At 44.5% G+C, this 19,457-nt stretch overlaps 2 protein-coding genes across 5 annotated transcripts in view; both read left to right on the plus strand.

The window, feature by feature from the left end:
* Positions 1-5,367: 5,367 nt before the first annotated feature.
* TNFRSF17 (TNF receptor superfamily member 17) lies at positions 5,368-8,117 on the plus strand. The gene is given in 4 exon segments (XM_057749764.1): positions 5,368-5,617; positions 5,973-6,104; positions 7,619-7,852; positions 7,855-8,117. Coding segments are annotated over 4 exon segments (843 nt in total). The 3' UTR covers positions 8,082-8,117.
* Positions 8,118-11,847: 3,730 nt separating this feature from the next.
* Positions 11,848-19,457, plus strand: part of SNX29 (sorting nexin 29) — a 559,063-nt gene continuing 551,453 nt past the window's right edge. For all 4 annotated transcript variants that reach the window (XM_057748481.1, XM_057748482.1, XM_057748483.1 and 1 more), the window contains exon 1: positions 11,848-11,925. In XM_057748481.1, the coding sequence (XP_057604464.1) occupies positions 11,919-11,925 (7 nt within the window). In that variant the 5' untranslated portion in view covers positions 11,848-11,918. The remainder of the gene's footprint in view (positions 11,926-19,457) is intronic.

The raw sequence follows: 19,457 nt of genomic DNA on the forward strand, positions 1-19,457 counted from the left end.
TAGAACTTCAGACTGGACTATCACTGTTGACTTTCCTGGTCTCCAGCTTGCCAAGTGCACATCTTAGGACTTCTCAGCCTTCATAACTGTGTGAACCAATTTCTTATGGTAAATCTCTTTCTATATATATAAGGGTGAGTCAAAAATTATCTGCACTCTGGTCATGTTAACACTTCTGTTGGCCACACTGTCTTATCAGCACTTTCCATTCAAGGCTACTGTCTCCCCAATCATGGCTGTGCTGGTGTGAATGTGTTACATCAGCTCGTTTGTAACTGTGGTGCGAGCAAAAATGGATGCCCCACTTGTGATCTGCACGAAAGAAGAGCAGTGTGCAGTGATTCTTTTTTTGTGGTCTGAGGGTGTGCACATTCGCACACTTCTGCCCACACTGTCAACACTCTGCAAAAACTTCATTTTGAGGTGTTAAAGCATCCTCCCTACAGTCCTGATCTTGCTCCATTGGACTTTCACCTGTTTGGTTCCCCTGAAAGTATCCCTATGAGGACGAAGATTCACTTCTGATGAAGTGAAGACAGTGGTGCATTTGTGGCTCACAGCTCAACCTAAAACATTTTTTAATGAGGGAATACAAAAGCTTGGTGATAGATGGACAAAGTGTATTGAAAAGCAAGATTATGTTGAGAAATGATGTATCTGTCTTTTCTAAAAGTTAATTAAAATAAATTCTACAGCCAGAGTGTGAATAATTTTTGACTCACCCTCGTACATCCTGTTGGTTCTGTTACTCTGGAGAACCCTGACTAAGACAGGTCTAGATTTCCCTCTCCAAGGGAAAAATTGAAGTCCTTGGAAGAACTTGTGTACTGTTGGTTTGGATTAAGAGCTAAAGGTCAAAGTGTTCTGTGAAAACTTGCTGGTAGTTCAGTAATTTGGAGAAAGGTTCTTTTAATTGGATGGAATTTTCCTTGCAGAACACGCTAACGGCTTTGGAATTTTGAGGCAGCGTCTCTTCGCTTCTTTAGAGTGTTGAGTGAGTGCTGAAGCTTCATGCTGACTCGGGGATTGGTTTTCCTCCCTGTTCTTTCTGTGTAGGGCGAGGTCAGACCCAGCACTCTTTTAGTGATGTTATTATGATACTTAAAAAAAAATTCCTTATTTTAAAACTATGCTACTTCTGTTTTATTGTCATTCTGCTAAATCCTCAAATCACAGTCTTTGAGGACTGGAGGGAATTATGGAGATAATCTGGGCTGATTTTTCCAAAATTGTGTTCCACAAAACATATATTCCTAAATGTTCATAGGTGGTCCTTGAAAAAATGAATTCAATGACCAAGTAGGTTTGAAAAGGCAGCATACATTCTTTCCCTTTTGGAGAATCCAAATGCACCTTAATAAAGTTTGAGATACCTCTTAGACTTTGAAATGGACATATCAGGTAGGCAGTTGTAGATGCAAGGTTGGAGTTGGATATACAGGTTCAGAAGGTAACACATTTAAGACCATGAGAGCAGATGAGATGACAAGGGAGAGTTTAGGAGCAATGAGTGTGTGAGGGCTGGACGTGCTGCAGCTCTCTTGTGACCATGAGGGAAAGACCTGGGAATGGAGCCAAGACCCAGAAGATGGCATTGCTGAGGTAAGTGACAGAAGGAAGCTTGGACATAACTCGAGCTACTAAAGCTGATTCTACCATTGGACTTATCAGCTATAATACCAGTAAATTCTTTTTGAACTTAAGTTTTTATGTCATTTCTTATGGAAGGAATCCTATCTAGTATGACATCTCCCACACCTTTTTATACACTTATCTCTGTCTCCTCCTAGCCTGCGGTTCCTCATCTCCTTTCCTGTCATGGAGGAGAATCAGCTGACCCTAAGATGCCAGAATTCACCAGTCACCCCTATCCTAAGGAGCAAAGGGGAAGGCACAGCTTACCTCAGTCAGTGTCTGCTGTTGACATTTCAGGCAAGAATGGAGAAATTAGTTAAGAATGGGATAATACGGTTAAGGATTTTATTTTTGGATTGTTGGCAACCAACCCAACTGACTCTAACTGACTTAAACCAAAATGGGATTTTATTGGAAGGATCACAGGTTTTCCCCACAAAAATCAAAGAGAGAGCCGAAAAAGCTGAACAGCATACCTGGGGAAGGGGAGGGATCGGGGAGCCTCAGCAGGCTAACAGCACCATCCTCTCTGGGCCACCCATCTGCTGATGTGGTACAGCTCCAAGGCCTGCACGCTCTGGTACGAGCTTGAAATGACTGGGGGAGAGAAGATGCTTGCTGGGAGAGGGCATGAGGCAAGATGAGGCTCCCCGGCCTGGTCCCTAGGAGCCTACTCAGCGCATCGAGAGGCTTGGCACATGCCAGGAGGCCACTGCCATGACCTCTCTGAGGACGCAGCCATTCCTGGGTTTCTCCGAGACGCCCGAGGCCTACATGGGATTAAGAACAACCTCTGCAAGGCTTTCATGGCTCGTAAGGCCTAGTGAGGGTGCCGGGGAAAAGGCTTCCTTTGCTTTGGCTTTCAGGCCTCACACTGTCTCAGACTCTGCCCATCAGTGGTCCCTCTGACTTCTTTCCTCTTTCCTCTTTTCTCCTTTGCCTATGCTCTCCATCTTGGGAAAGTCTCCCTTTCACTCTACTCTTTTCCCTCCTCCAAGCTCCCCAGCAGCTGTAGACTGAATGTTTGTATCCCTCCCACCCCGCTCATCAAATTCTTATGTTGAAACCTAATCCCCAGCCTGATGGCTTTTGGAGGTCTTTGGGAGGTCAGTAGGTCGTGAGGGTGGAGAGCTCTCCTATCCCCTCCACCATGATAGGTTACAGTGAAAAGAGAGCTAGCTTCCTGTTTGGCTCTCACCAGACACCACATCTACTGACACCTTGATCTTGGATTTCTCAGCCTCCAGAACTGGGAGAAATATATTTTTGTTGTTTATAAGCCTCCCAGTCTATGGTATTTTGTATAGCAGTCTGAATGGATTAAGACCACCACCCTTTAAAAGAAATGATTCTTATTTAAAAAATAATCATTATTATGAAAAAAAATTATTCAAACAGTACCAAAGATTTTTCAGTGAAAAGTAAGTTTTTTTTCCCCTCCACCCTGGACTTTATGTCTCTTGACAGAGGCAGTGACTATTATCAGCCTCCTGCATATCTTTCCAGATGCAACATATGTTTATGTCTCTCTCTATATAGACCCTACATATTTTATTTGTAAACACAGCAGAGAATATTATCAACACACTGTTCAGTACCTTGCCTTTTCCACTTGGTGATGTATTGTTCGTATCAGCGCACATTGGTCTCATTCTTTTTCATGGCTGTGTAGTATCCTACAGTGAGGTCCCCACTGATGGACAGGCTCGTGTGAATACAGATGATGCTGCAGTGAACATCCTTCTACATGGGACTTCAGGCACCTGAGCCAGTACATCTGTCAGAAACAGCAGTGCTTTCTTTTCCAAGAGTTATCAAAGCTTAGTTTTCCAGTTTCCACCAGACTTCCCAGGCATGGCCCACCTTGGCCACCTCCTCTTTCTCTCCGCTCCTTAAATACCTACAATATGCCTTCCACTCACTGACATACTCAAAGGGCACCAATGACCCCCTTCCTTAGTGCACCACCTCTGACTTTTCTGCAGAACTTGACCCCACTTCCTCTCCTTTCCTGAAACTCTCCCTGCTTGGCTGATAGGAGAGAGAATCTTTGTACTTGCCTATCTCTAATCATGCTTTTCCTGTGTCCTTTCCTGTCTCCCAAAGGTCACCATTTGGCAGGAGCTTGAGAGCGTGGGACCAGCTGGGCCAGCCCTTTCAGCTCCTGGTTGTCCTATCCAGGCTGTCACACCTTTTGACCTCACTGCCTGAACCCTAAAGGAATGTGAGATTGTGATCAGTCTAAGTTTAAACTTTCCTCTAGGCTCAAGCCCTTCATAAAAAAAAAAAAAGTGTTGTTTTTAATTCCTGCATTTTATTTTATTATTATTTTCACATTTGTTACATACTCTTTAAAAAGTATGAAAAAGTGTAAAGAATAGCTGAAAATACAGTAAAAGAATAACACAGGAAATGCCGATGTTTCCACCATTTAGCTTAATAAATGTGACTGATACAGGTGAGGCCTCTTTTGCACCCACCCTGCCTCCCAGAGATATTCCCTGTCCTGAATCTGAGGTTCGTCTTTTCCTTGCATTTTACTTGAGTCCTGCATTTCTGACTGATCTCTCTGGACGTTTCCATATGGGTATCTCTCAGTATGGTTAAAAGCAAACGCATGTGATTCCATTTATGTAAAAAGAAAAATGCACTACATGAATCTATCTATCATCTATCTATCTATCTATCATTCTATCTATCATGTATGTATGTATGTATGTATGTATGTATATATCTATCTATCTATCTATCTAATCTATCTATCTATCTATCATCTATCTATCCATCCACTTACAGAAATCCTTCCAAAACGATCTATGTCAGGAGTTGGCCAAATAGAACACATTGGCAATAGCATGGGGAACTCTACTCAGTACTCTGTAATAACCTTTATGGGGAAAGAACCTGAAAAAGAATAATACAAGTATATGTATAATTGAATCAGTTTGCTGTACACCTGAAACTAATGCAACATTGTAAATCAACTATACTCCAATATAAAATAAAAATTAAAAAAAAAAAACACATTGGTAGGCCTGTTTGCAGACTCCATGCGATACACCAAAATATTAACAGTGATTATTTCCGGATGCTGTGACTATAGATAATTTTTCTATATGCCCAACTGTTTTTTCTAAGTTTTCAGCAATGGAACATGGATATTAATAATATATTATAATATTATATTAATAGTCATTTATTACTATTATGTTCCAAACCTATCTTCCTGCCAACCCTCTTGCCGACTTCACTTTTACCCTAGAAGTCCTATTTGTCAGAATTCTGGGATTCTTCCTAGGTTTGAAACCTGGTAGGCATGCTTCATAGTCCTTCCTTCTCACATTCTATCTTCCTACTACACTTGTGGTTATTCGAGTGAATTTCTGTCTCTGCTGTTAGGTTTTAAGTTCCTAAGGGACGCAGACCTTGTCTTGTCTCTCTCCCCGGGGCCCATCACGCAGCACGGCTCACAAACAGATGCTCCCAAGATGGTTACTGAACCTTCTGCTTGATGCCTCAGGCTTGCCGACATCCTGCAACTGTCACCTGCCTGAGAAATTTCCTCTATAAATAAGCAGTTTCTGTTTCAGGTATAAACAATAGCCCTTGCTACATACACCCCATCTCTTATCCCACACAAGCCTCAAACTTAGAAACTGGAATTAGCGTTGGTATTCAAATTCTCAGCCATGGTACAGAGTCAGCCCCCATAAGAACCAAGTCAGTCCTGTGATGTTCTTTTTTTTCCTTGACATTCTTGCTGCTGTCACTACATTTGCTGGGGAATTCTCAACGAGATTCTACCTGTCCTTCCATGCTGTTCTTTCTGTGGTTTCCTTGTTTCTTTTTGCGATCCGGTTCCAGATGGCTCAGCAGTGCTTCCAAAATGAATATTTTGACAGATTGCTTAATACTTGCAAACCGTGTCACCTTCGATGCCCTAATACCCCTCCTGTAATATGTCGGCGTTATTGTAATACAAGTAAGTAATACTGCTTGAACAATTCCTCATTGGTGTGATGTATTCTCTCTGTATTGACTGTTTATTCAAAGAAGAAACATTATGGGGATGGTGGTGAGATTTTCTGAGTCAAAAAGAGAAAGAAAATAAGGCAATCATTTAAATGCCAACAGGAACGCATAATTATTCAGAACTAAACTCAATTTTATTCGGCTGTCTTAACAACATAGATTTTTATCAGCTCTCCTAATTAAGTATTACTTAGAATTTAAAAGTCAATGCTGAGGAATTAGGGGAATTGGATGACAAATAATCTTTACTTGATGTGGTTATTATGTTATCAGTTCATTATCTCTCTGACATTCTTTTAATTCAGTGAAAGGAACAAATGCAATTCTCTGGACCTGTTTGGGCCTCAGCTTAATAGTTTCTTTGACAGTTTTCCTGTTGATGTTCTTGCTCAGGAAGATGAGCTCGGAACCCTTAAAGGACGAATTTAAAAACACAGGTTGGTTTGATGGCTGATCTCTGAAATCTATTTCCAAGAGGTGTCTGGTCAATTTCAGTTCCTTTCTTTTTTCACCTTGAGTATCTCATTTGGTGAGAGTCCTTTTGAGTGTGTTAGATGACAGTTAGGTTAAATGAACTCTTGGAAGAAGCAAGCTTTCTTTCTGATGTTTACACCCTTTGCTGATGTCTTACAATGTCAGCCTTCTGCAACGCTTTTTCCAGTTACTCTTTTGAAGTACTGAGGCTTCCTTGGGAAACACCCATCTCTTTGACCAAAGTTAGCACACTGATTAAATGTCATGCTATCAGAAACAGCTAGCCAGGTCTGGTACTATCGGGAAAAGTATATTTGGCAAGATCCGTGGCCATATTTTCATACAAAGATCAGTGTTGTTTGCTTGGGTGAACATTTTACTGCTGAAAAATGCTAGAAATGAATACCAGTTGCTCCTGGATTATTTAAGCAATCATCTCAAAGATTTTTATGTTTATTAAGCAGTAGAGAACCAGTCCCAGAGAAGTGAGTGTTCTACTTAGGGGCTTCTTAAGATAAAAATATTTCAGCACCTTTGCCTGTGATCTGGCTCCCGAACACTTTGCAGTCATTGCCCTATTTCTTTATGCATGTATTTTCCGTGCGTAATCCGTAAAGCATCCACTTTATTTGCTTTCTTAGTGCAGTAAGGGGAGGAGATAGCTGTTCCATATCATTTACTCATTTCTCTTTTTTTGCCTGAGGTCTGAGAGACAGGTGGGGGGGTGCCTTTATTGTGACGTTCTGGAAGACAGAGTTACACTGTGGAAGGTTGGAAAAGTAGTAAAAACATGCCTTCACAGGCCTATAATGGGGAAGTAACAGAGGCTCCTTCCTTATGTGATCATGAAAGATTCATTAAAAAAAAAAAGGAATCTGCCACAAAATGCTCTGTAAGAGAAACATCTTTACTTTGAATTCTAAAGTGTCACCCAAGACTGATTTTGGTGTGCTGTAACATATGGGAATTTGTCATCTCACGTGTGTAAAAAGGATCAGTACCTTAGTGCATCCAAGGGCCGAGTGGGAAATGAATGCAGTGGGCTGCTTGAGGCTTCGGTGATAGGGGAGCCCATGCCCTGCTTGAAGGAGACGGGTGCTGTCGACTCCGGATTGTTTCCATGTAGGACTGTCAGCTCCCAGTGGCCACGTTATGCTGTCCTAAAAAAAAAAAAAAAAAAAAAAAAAGAGGCCAGTTGTTTAGATTTGTATGTGAACTCTCTTGATTTTCAAATGTGGGCCAACATAAAACAGACAAGCAAACACTTAAAAACACTGTATGTCCTAAACTAAGCCTGTCTTTGAACTCAGTATGGCCCACGGTCTGTCAGTTCATGAGGTCTACTGTAGGACCCACTTATTTGTTTTGTGGAAAGAGACATGCCTCAGTTGCTTTGATCCCTGATGTGTGCGGCTAAGTCTGGATGACCACGCCCCCTGAACAGTTTAGGTTAACAGTTCTGTTTCTGTGCAATCAGGACCGGCTCTCCAGAAGGATGCTAACACAGACCTGGGTGCTAGCCATGGTGCCGGGACTGTTGCTGAGGCTCTTCTTTCGAGAGGCCTTGGGTACACAGTAGAAGAATGTACGTGTGAGGACTGTGTCAAGAGCACGCCAAAGGTCGATTCAGACCATTTCTTTCCACTCCCAGCCATGGAGGAAGGTGCAACCATTCTTGTCACCACGAAAACAAATGACTACTGCAACAGCCTGCTAGCTGCCTAGCAGTCACAGGGATGGAGAAATCAATTCCTACCAGAAAATTAACCATTTCTATGGTACAGAGCTACTTGGAAAATCTTTTGCCAGAAGGAAAGTGTGATGTATCAGATCTCTTTAGGATGATTGTACTTATTGTTGGATGGCATGCCTTTTTGTCCTCTAATTCTAGAAAATCTTTATGTTTGATATATTTTTCTACCTTGTTGTTGGGAGCTTAACTGTGCAAACTTACTTGGCTTCATGATTAAATTGAATCACTGAAAAAAAAAAAAAAAGCACTGCAATGTGTAGATTCCATAGTCATGCATTGCTATGGCTAGACCTCTTCTCTCCTACACACACACACACATACACACACTTCAGGGCAGACTGGATTTCTCTCTTTATTGCTAAAAGAAAGCAAGGTTATCCCATGTTCTTTCTGTGTATAGGAGAAGGCTGGAGTCAGCCATGCTAATTCAGTGTGCAGTGCATGGCTGGTTCCTGACCTTGTGAGCTTTCAGCTTAACGGAGGCATCATTACAATCATATAAACAAACGTGTAGTTGCAAACTATGATAAAGGTGTACTAGGTATCGTTTTTGCACCTACATGCAGGTAATAATGATAGCTAGCACTTATTTAGCCTTGCTAACGTGCCAGGGCTTATTCCAAGTGCTTTACCTGTACTAACTCATTTAACATATGTGACAAACCACAAGGTAGGCAGACCCTTATAATCCCCATGTTACAGATGATGACGGAAACTGAGTCAGAGCAAGATCACATAGCCTGTAAACAGCAGAACCAGATTTAAACCCAGACCTTCTGACCTATTCCTGTTTTTTCTCTTCACATCAATTTAATTCCATTTCTGAGTTCCCCATCTCTTTGGGCTCCAATCTTAGTCATTATTGGGAGAGGGGTGCCTTCCTTGGGTTGTGCAAAGGTCCTGGGGTGTTATGGAAAGGCTGTGCAACAGGCAGTGCCCTCGGGTAATCTGTTGACTTTGATCATTGTTAACATGCCTACTGGCACCACAGCAGAGACCCTCAAGGTCTTGGGGCTTTGTGGCTTTTGTGTCAGGTCTGGGATGTGGAGAAACTTGGTGGGACCTTTTTATCCACTTGGGGCCCACCATGGATCCAGGCCCTTGAGGGCCACAGGAGACAATACAGTACAGTGGTAAAGGCACTGGCTAGGGGAGTTTGAATCCTGGCTCTGTTACTAGGAAGTTATAAATGTTGGGTGACTGTGAGAAAGGTACTTAACCACTCTCTGCCTCGGCTTCCCCATCTGTAAAATGGGAATAATAATAGCATCTACTCATAACGTTGTTTTAAGGATTGAATGAAAATATACACACATATACATTTATTATTTATTTTTTTCCCATGAAAAGTTTCTGGTTCATGATGAGTGCTTTGTGTTAGTTACATTGCCATCATGGTTTTTATTAGTTCTTTGAGGTCTAGTCTCTTTGAGGGCAGGCACACACTCCTTTTCTGTTATACAGCTTGGGACTATTCCTCCTAGCTTCTCACAGGCCTTCGTCCTTCTCCCCTCACCCCCCTCAATGGGTTTAGAGTTTTTCAAAAGCCCAGAAGAGCTGCTGACATTAGGCTTTTGATTCTCCATCCTCTAGTACCACACTAAGTCTCGGGAAGAAGGAATTACAGTACTTAAAGGGGGTGGTTGGTGGTAGCAATTGTAAAGTACATGCTACGAGTTCAATAACTTTTCCCATGTCAAGTGCCATAAAGAAAGGGTACAGGGCGCTGCGAGAAGGCATAACCTGTATCCTCATGATGATTCCACGAAGCAGGTATGTGATGTCTCACCAAAGGTACAGAGGCAGACAGGCCTAAACTAGGCTTTCTGAGGGGGGAGAGGAGGGATTCAGACACGCTGACTCTTTAACTAGAATAACAAATTAGCACAACTGTAAAGTACAATTTTGAAAATGGGAAAAACAACCCTACCAACCGAACACACAAGTATTTTCATTTTTACATCCTATCACAGTCCCTGCACGTGGCTGTATTTTGACACAATTATAATCATGGTGTACAGACCATTTTGCATGGGGCTTTTTTTCATCTTAAATTTTTTTTGGCCAAACCGTGTGGCATGTGGGATCTTAGTTCCCTGACCAGGGAACGAACCTGTGCCCCCTGCAGTGGAAATGTGTAGTTTTAACCGCTGGACGGCCAGGGAATTCCCTGCATGGGGCTTTTAAAACTTACTGTATGATCATTGGCCTTTCCTTGCATTTCCATAATCTTTACAATTACCATTTTCAACTACTGCAACAGAGTTTTTGCGAGGTGGGCCATGATTTGCTTAGCTATTCTTCTGTAAGCTGGCTTTGGTGCTTTCCACTTTTTCTCTATTATAAATAATGCTGCAGGGCACCGTTCTCCAAAGATCTCTTGATCTCTGATGAGTCCAAAAGGTAAATTCCCAGGGGCGTGAGAGTATGTGTTGAGAAGCAATGTAGAAGGAAGACTGTTGTGGGTCACACAGAACTGGGCTGGAATTCTGGCTCCATTTCCCCATGGGGCTTCAATTCAGTATTTTGTGGATCAAGACTTAGGAGATCAGTCATCGCACTCAGCATTGAAAGAAAGAAAGAAAAATCGAAAAGACTACATTACCTACATGATTGTTTTGTTATACAGCTTCTTAAATGTATGCATTTGTGTACTGGGTTGTAGTGTGAAATGCATTTTCTTTTACTCTGGGTTGTGGGCAAAACAAGTTTGGAAAATGCTAATTTAACCTTTCTGAGTCCCCTTTTCCTTATCTGTAAAATGCGGCAGTAACCTGGACTTAAGATTACTGTGAACACATTTTCAAACACGACCCATCTACATTGACACCATTGCCACCACCTTAGCCCCAAGCACTAGCATCTCCTGTCAGACAATTGCAGTGCCCCCCTAACCAGCTTCCCTTCTCCACCCTGCCCCACTACAATTCATTCTCAACCCGGGAAGAGGAATCATCTTAAAACCTAATTCAGGGGCTTCCCTGGTGGTGCAGTGATTGAGAATCCGCCTGCCAATGCAGGGGACACAGGTTCCATCCCTGGTCGGGGAAGATCCCACATGCCACAGAGCAACTAAGCCCGTGAGCCACAACTACTGAGCCTGCACTCTAGAGCCCGCAAGCCACAACTATTGAGCCAATGTGCCACAACTACTGAAGCCTGCGCGCCTAGATCCTGCGCTCTGCAAGAAGCCACTGCAATGAGAATCCGGAGCTCCACATCAAAGAGTAGCCCCTGGGTGGCCACAACCAGAGAAAGGCCTCGCAGCCAATAAATAAATAAAACAAAAACAAAACCTCATTCAGATTGTGTCACTCTGCTTAGATTCTTGTAATGATTTCGCATTCCCTTACCTCCTTAGAGTCAGGCAGAAAAGTCCAACTCCTTCACCATGGCCTGCAAGGCCTTCCACCCACCTCTTCAGTCTCCTCTGTCACACCCCTTTTCTCGCTCACCCTTTCACTCAAGAGAACACCCTTCCTGCGGAACTTCCCGGGCCGGCTCCCGCTTACCATCCGGTTCTCTAAAGTCCTCTCCATGGGGCAGCCCCCCTCCCGGGACAGCCCACGTCCCCTGCCCCCACGCTTTGGCCCATTCCTCGTCTCAAATTTTCCCGTTCCGCTCCTAGTGCTCTCTGGAATCGTGTTGTCTCATTTCGCGTGGCCACCTTCCCGTCTGGCTCCCCGACAGAGGTGTGAGCCCAGGACGGGGGGGAGGAGTCCCGTCCGGTCCGGTCCGGTCCCTGCCGCACCCCGGGAGCTGCAGATCGCGAGGCGTCGCTGCTGGGGTCTCGGGTCTGCCTTGGGCGCCCAGCCACCGCGCACAGAGAGAATCACCCCAAGCCTTCCACCCGGCGCGGGCGCCGGTGTTTATGTTCCGGGTCGGGGGGCGGGGCCGAGGCGGCTGCGCTCCGCTTCCGGGGCGGGGCGGCGGGCGGGGCGGGGCGCGCCGTCTCCCGGCCTGTCTGGAGCGCGGCAGCGGCAGTGGCGGCGGCACGGCAGGCACCGGCCCGGGGAGCGGCACCATGAGCGGTGAGTGGCGGCCTGGCCGCTGTCACCCGCCCCGGCCGCCCCGGCTCCCGCCGCTCCAGCTGCACACTCCGGCCCCCCAGTCCCCGCGTCCCGCCCGCTCGCGGACCCCGTCCCATCGCTCCCAGTTTCCTGACCCCCATGTACCCGCAGCTCCTGGTCACCTGCACTTTTTTCCCGGGTCCAGGCACTCCTAGTCCCTTGACTCCTGTCCATCACTTACAGCCAGCTTCTGCACACCTGTCCCCCAGATCCCCCAATCCCTCCCAGTCCTCCGACCCCCTGTCCGGTTACCAGACCCCCAGTTTCTCAGACCTCCTGTGTCTCAGTTCCTCCTAACTCCGAGACCCCCTGAGTCCCAGTTCCAGTCCTGGGTCCCCCTGCTCCCCAGTCATTCTCACTGTCCAGGCCCGAGCTCCCAGTCACTCCGGTCTCCACACAGGCAAAGAGTGTCTCATTCTCAGTTTGCTGACCCCGAGCCCCGTGTGCCCCCTAGCTCTCGGTTCCCAGAGGACTCTGAGCTCTCCAGCCTCTTTGTCTTCCCCGTCCCTCCGGTTCCCCCGTCTCCTCTCCCCCAGTGCTTTGCTGCTCCAGTCACCAGGTGTTCCCAGTTTCTCATTTTCCCTCTCTGGTCCTTGCTTCTTGTATTTTGGTTATTTTTTTCATACTCCAGCTCCTTCCATTTCTTTTCCTAGCTCATTTGAGGTCTTCGTTGTCCTGCCCTGCATCCCTTCCCCTCTTGTCCAATGCTGCGCTCATCTGGGGACCACTGCCCTTCCCAGTCCAACCCTCTCCCTCCCACGAGGGAGTGGGGTGGTTTTGGTGGGAGGCTGGGAGGTGTGTGTGGACAGCTTGTCCTCAGTGTTTCTGAAGTTCAGTCCCTGGACTTGGACGGGTGTTCTCAGCCCTTTCCACTCAAGAGATCTGTTGGTGTTTTGGTGCTAAGTCATTCCTGGGTGTAGTGTGTGGAGATGGGAGTGACTCAGGGAAGCCTCACAGCTGCCCTGCCTGGGATCTGGATTTACTTAGGAGGACCCGCCTACCCTCCTTCTGCCTGTTTTCCTTTTACTGTGGAATCGGTCCTAAAGTATCCTTGCAACCATCCCTGCTGGCCCTAGCCTTGCACCCAGGCATTTCTGGAGGTCGAGAGGGGGCAAGGTGAGGGCCATGTGTCTTTCTTCATCTTTAACTTTTAAGTTCACTCTGTGGATCATTTCCCACAACTTAGGTGCTTTGGTTTTGCTATTCATGAGCAAGATTTGTGAAGTTGATGGTCTTAATGGGGGAGGCGGGGTGGGGGTGGGGGTTCCTGGGAGATAGTCTTCTGTTGTCAGGTGATTTTTGGCTTAACTGGAGTTTCTGGTCCTTGAATATTAGTGATACTGCAACAAAGATGTGATGAGCTGGTTTCCACCCAGGAGGTAATAATGTAGCCTGGAATAAGTGCAGACCCTGGTGCAGACAGCTTGGGTTCAAATCCTGGCTCTGCCACATAAAGCTGTGTGATTTAGAGCAAGCTTTTCCACTATTCTGGAAGTCTCAGCACAATGGGGATAAATAATAGTACCTGGATCCTAGGCTTATTGCAATGACTAAATAACATTATTCAGGTAAAGTGGTTGGTACTGTGCCCCTCACATGGTATGTAGCCAGAAACTTGAAGCTGCTATTGTTGTTTCTGTAAGGACCCCTGTGGGGTTTTGAAGGGGGGGGGGTGTTCACTGGCCCAGCTCTGGGACTAGGGCTGGAGCTAAGAGTGCCCTGAGAATCTCTTCCTTTTAATGTGACCAAGGCGCCTCTGCCTCAAGCTCACAGTTCTGGACCATTCTCTCTACTGCCTTCATTGCCCGGGAGCAAGTGAAATTGACAAGCCAAGGGAAACTGACCAATGTATCTTTCAAGGAGCAACTTAATATCCAAGCTAAGGAAGTTTTGAAATTCAGTTACAAAAACCCCATTAGGTCTAAGGTTAAACAAATCACAAAAGGAAACCAACATATGCCTTTTTTTTGCTGAAAAAGCATCAAGGATGAAAGCCTTCTTTTGGAAAGATGGTAATTGATGCAGAAAAAGTGGTTGCTGAGGATTGGAAGGGAAAGTCAAAGGTATTTTCCACCTATGCAGTTAATAATTGGCACATAAAATAATGTGGCATGGAAATATTTCATCTTTTTTTTTTAAAGAAAATTTTAAGCAAAAAAAGAGTGGAGAGAATAGGCTAATGAAGAATTACCAACTCATGACCACTTCACACACACACCTGTCTACTTCCTGCCTCCCTCTCCAGTTTATTTTGAAGCAAATCCTAGACACTATATAATTTTATCTGTAAATTTCTAAAAATCTTTATCACTAGAATATAGGGACTCCTTTTAAAAAAAAATAACAGTTCCATTATCATACCTATAAGAAATAAGCAGTAATTCATTAATATCATATATTGAAGGTTAAATTTCTGTTTGCCTCATAATTTTATTTTATAGCATGTTTTTTTTGGCCACACTGCGTGGCTTGAAGAATCTTATTTCCCTGACCAGGGATTGAACTCAGGCCCCCGCAGTGAAAGTGCTGAGTGCTAACCACTGGACCGCCAGGGAATTCCCTATACTGAATTTTCAAAACTCAGGGTCTAAACAAGGTTTAAACAATGCAAATTGGTTTGTCTTTTATTTGTTTTTTAGGCTCTCTAAGTTTTTTTAAAAAAATGTTTAGTGTATGCACAGAGTTGTGCAAACATCACATAATAAATTTTAGAACATTTTCATTACTCCAGAAAGAAAATTCATACCCATTAACAGCTGTTCTTCATTTTCTGTTCCCTCAGCCCAGGCAACCACTTATCTGCTTTCTCTCTCTATGGATTTGCCTATTCTGGACATTTCATATACATCAAATCATGTAATATGTGGCCTTTTGTGTCTCTTTTCACTAAGTATCATATTCTTAAGATTCATCATATTGTAGAGTATCTGTACTTCATTCATTTTTGTGACTGAGTAATATTCTTTTTAAAAAAAATTATTTATTTATTTATTGGCTGTGTCAGGTCTTCATTGCTGTGCACGGGCTTCTCATTGCTGTGGCTTCTCTTGTTGAGGAGCACGGGCTCTAGCTGTGCGGGCTTCAGTAGTTGTGGCACGGGGGCTCAATAGTTGTGGCTCATGGGCTCTAGAGTGCAGGCTCAGTAGCTGTGGTACATGGGCTTAGTTGCTCCGAGGCATGTGGGGTCTTCCTGGACCAGGTATTAAACCTGTGTCCCCTGCATTGATAGGCAGATTTCACGAGGACAGGCCTGTGACAGAATAATACTCTGTTGTCTGGATATTCCACCTCTTGTTTATCCATTCATCATTTGATGGACATTGCCTTGTTTCCACTTTTTGGCTCTTATGAATAATGCTGCTGTGAACATTCACATACCAGTTTTTGTGTGAATGATATGTTTTCATTTCTCTTGGGTAGATGTCTAAGAGTTAGAATTGCTGAGTGCATTTGAGGAACTGTCAGACTGTTTTCCAAAGCAGCTGCCCCGTTTTCCATTCCTGCAGCACTGTCAGAAGGTTCTGGTTGCTTCATGTCCTCACCAATAGGCTTTCTGTTAATAACTGTTCTAGTGAGTGTGAAGTGGCATCTCTTTGTGGTTTTGATTTGCACCCCTAATGGGCTGTGATGTTGAGCATCTTTTCATGTGCTTGTTGGCCATGTGTATATCTTCTCTGGAGAAATGTCTGCTCACATTCTTTCTCCCTTTAAAAAAAAAATCAGGTTGTTTTCATTGTGGAGCTGTAAGAATTCTGTATAATTTCTGGCTGTAAGTCCCTTATCAGATATCTTTACAAAAATTTTTTCTCCTTTTCCGTGGGTGTTTTCTTCACTTTCTTGATGGTATCCTTTGAAGCACAAAGTCTTTTTTAACCTATGGGTTCCCCTTTCATCTCTCTCTCTTTCTTTTTTTTTGCCCCCTTGCCATTTTTGTTGAAGGAAACACTTTATCCTGTAAGGTCTCTTTGTGGAATTTTGCTGATGGCATCCTTTTGGTGTGGTTTGACATGTTTCTTAGTCTCTCGCATAGCCTATAACTTGGCATTTAGAGTCTGCTATGTTTTGTAGCTGAAAATGTTTGAGTAGATGCAGAGGTCAGATGGGTACAGGGTCAAATACATTAAGTGCAAATAACCAGGAAATGGAATGGTTAGCTAATGCATACAGAAGATAAATGGGCATCAGGGGGCCAGGAACAACTGAGATGACTGTTAACAGGGGAGCGGACAAATATATGTGGTATGGTCACATGATGGAAAACCTCAAAGATGTTAAAAGGAATAAAATAGATTTGTACATATCACTGTGGCTGTATCTTAATATTAATGTTCTCTAAAAAGAAGCAGCATACAGAATTATATCTAAAATATATACCTTGATGCACATTAAAACACGCACATAAAACAGTGTTTATGGATTCATGTATATGTGCAGAAGTAAACACATTACCAGGAGGATGGATACCTGCCGAATGTGGGTGATAGTATCATGATTTGCTTGTTTCTTTTTAAAGAATCTGGTAGGTGGGAATACTTGATTACCAGCCTCTGCTAGCTGAGGAATTCTGATTTTCAGATAATGCTTCTGTTCTTAATGGGGAGTGGAACTTGTAGGGTCAGAAAGTCATTATGATTCTGAAGCATTGTCTTTGGTAAGACTTTATAGTTGAAGGCCCTTATGCTCATTTCCATCAATAATAATTCTGTCACGAACCCTTCTTAAGACCCTGAAGTCCCCGTTTCAAGGCCTGGGGAAAGCCAGACCAAGATACGTTAAATACTTAGTGAACCAGACAAGCTCTAAGGGCCTGAAACACCAGAGTTGGGGCTTAGTGGGTAACTTACTGCTGTGTGTTGTCTGATGTTTAGGTACGTTTTAGCAGCTTTGTCTTATTTTCCTGAAATGTTGAAAGTCATGGTTTTCTCTTCCGCCTTGATGGCGTTGTCTCCAGCACTGGCTTGTATTTGGAATAAAGGATTAGCTGATGGGGGAGAGGGAGATAAATTTGGAGGTTGGGATTCACATATGCACAGTACTATATATAAAATAGATAAACAACAAGGGCCTACTGTATAGCACAGGATATTCACTATCTTGTAATAACCTGTAATGGAAAAGAATCTGAGAAAAGAATATATCTGTGTATGTATGTGTGTGTGTGTATATACATATATATTGAATTGCTTTGCTGTACACCTGACATGAACACAACATTGTAACTTAACTATATTTCAATGTAAAAAACGGTTAAAAAAAAGAGTCGGCTGAAATGAGTGGATGGAAAAAAGAATAGCTATGGTTTTCATTCAAGGCAGAAAAAGCGATGATATCACCATTTTCCCCCCCAATGAAGGCACTGGACTGATCTGTTATGGCGGGTCGTAAGAAGAAAGTGTTCCACTGTCAGCAAACGTTTGCCTGCCTCCCTTGCGAGCAAGCGGCAGTGGACTCAATGCCACTTCATCTCCACTCTCCCGCCTCCCTGTTGTGTGGCTGTGCCTGGGTAACCAACAGGAAGTCAAGTGCTCAGAGGTCTTACAGTTTGGAACTAAATTCTCTAAATTCTGGCATTGCGAACATAATCGCACCTAAAGCGCCTCCCATCGTGCCATCTATTCTTGTGTCTAAAGCACGGATATGCATGATGCACAACATATTTGTGGTATTAAAATTTCATGGTGGGGGTGATTAAGGAAAAAATGTCTAAAAGGGATCCAAAGAGGGAATAAGAAAAAGCTTGAGAGACACTGACATAGGCTGAAGTAATTTTATCACTATCATATAAATTCGCATTTTGCTTTTACCCTTAACATTTCTGGATAAAACTTTATCATATTGCCACATGGTCTTCATATTGATCACTTCTATGGACTTCGTAATCCATCAATAATAATCCATTGTTATACATATAGCATAATTTTTAAATTACCGACTTTACTTGTGGAAACTTACCCCCCCCTTCTTTTCTTTTTTGTTCCTCTTATAAGTAATGATGCAGTGGACATTTTTGTTCAAGGCAGTTTTCCTTCCTTTCGATGATGTCTTTAGGATGATTTCCCTAAAGTAGTGTTAACATGAAAAGTGTTGATGGTTTTTTTATATAAATTTATTTATTTATTGGCTGCGTTGCGTCTTCGTTACTACACGCAGGCTTTCTCTAGTTGTGGTGAGCGGGGGCTACTCTGTTGCGGTGCATGGGCTTCTTGGTGCAGTGGCTCCTCTTGTTGCAGAGCATGGATCCTCGGCGCGTGGGCTTCAGTAGCTGCGGCACACAGGCTCAATAGTTGTGGCTCGTGGGCTCTAGAGCGCAGGCTCAGTAGTTGTGGTGCATGGGCTTAGTTGCTCCTTGGCATGTGGGATCTTCGCCGACCAGGGATCGGACCCGTGTCCCCTGTATTGGCAGGTGGATTCTTAACCACTGCACCACCAGGGACGTCCCATGTCAGTGGCTCTTGATTGTTCTTTCTGCCAAAGCCATTGCACTCATTTAAAATGCCAACAGTGAGAGTGAGGCATTAGTGGCATCAGAGTCTGGACAGAAATTCAGGGTTCAGCATTCAGCAGTCATTTATTGGGTAACTGTTTGGCTCATCTTGTGTAACTTAGCAAAGGGCTGTACTGTCAGTGTTTGTTGAAGGGAATTGAATGAGTGTACCCAGAATGTTAGAGTAATGACTGTGTTAACCAGGGCTCTCCCCCCCCATCCCCCCACCCCTGGCCGCACCATGCAGCTTGTGGAACCTCAGTTCCCTGACCAGGGATCAAACCCAGACCCCAGCAGTGAAAGTGCCGAGTCCTAACCACTGGACCGTCTGGCAATTCCCCAGGACTCTTTTCAGTTGCATGTGGTGGAAGCTGATTCCAGCAGAAAAGGGAGTTTAAAGCATCTTGTGCTGGAAAGATCTAGGGATAGTCTGGCTTCAGCTGGCCCTTAGAGAGTCATCAGAACTGCCTTTCGGTCTGGCTCGCCAATACTTTCCTTTCTGTTGGCTTCACCCTCAGGCATCCTCCCCTCCATGGAGGCAAGAGGACCACGGGCAGCTCTTGGGTCACATCCTACTGTGTAGCAATGCCTGAGCAGGGTGGGACTTTCCCAATTGCTCCGGCAGAAGTCCTGGGGCTGACTCACAGCGGTCTGGCTGGCCGTGCAGCCATCCTGCCCAGGTCTGGATCATATGCTCAGTCCAGAGCCCCAGGGTGGTGTCTGTCCTGCTTGTTGTCTGGATGGAGGATGAACTGAAGGCGGAGGGAGGGCTCTTGTAATTTGGGGTGGGGGGGGTGATGGTCAAGGAAGACCTTGCAAGGAAGGTGATATCTCAGCAGGGAACTCAGGAGGCGAGAGTGACTCCTGAGCAGCTGGACCAGTGAGAATGCCTTTTGCTGAGGTGGGAAAGGCTGTGGGAGGGGCAGCCTGAGGCCTCCAGGCGGAGTGAGGACGCTTCCCCAGCCCTGACTTCTGCTGGTCCATCCAGGAGCCCTTGGAGGCCTGTGCT

The sequence above is a fragment of the Hippopotamus amphibius genome, chromosome 9, assembly GCF_030028045.1.
Source record: "Hippopotamus amphibius kiboko isolate mHipAmp2 chromosome 9, mHipAmp2.hap2, whole genome shotgun sequence".
Lineage (NCBI taxonomy): Eukaryota > Metazoa > Chordata > Mammalia > Artiodactyla > Hippopotamidae > Hippopotamus > Hippopotamus amphibius.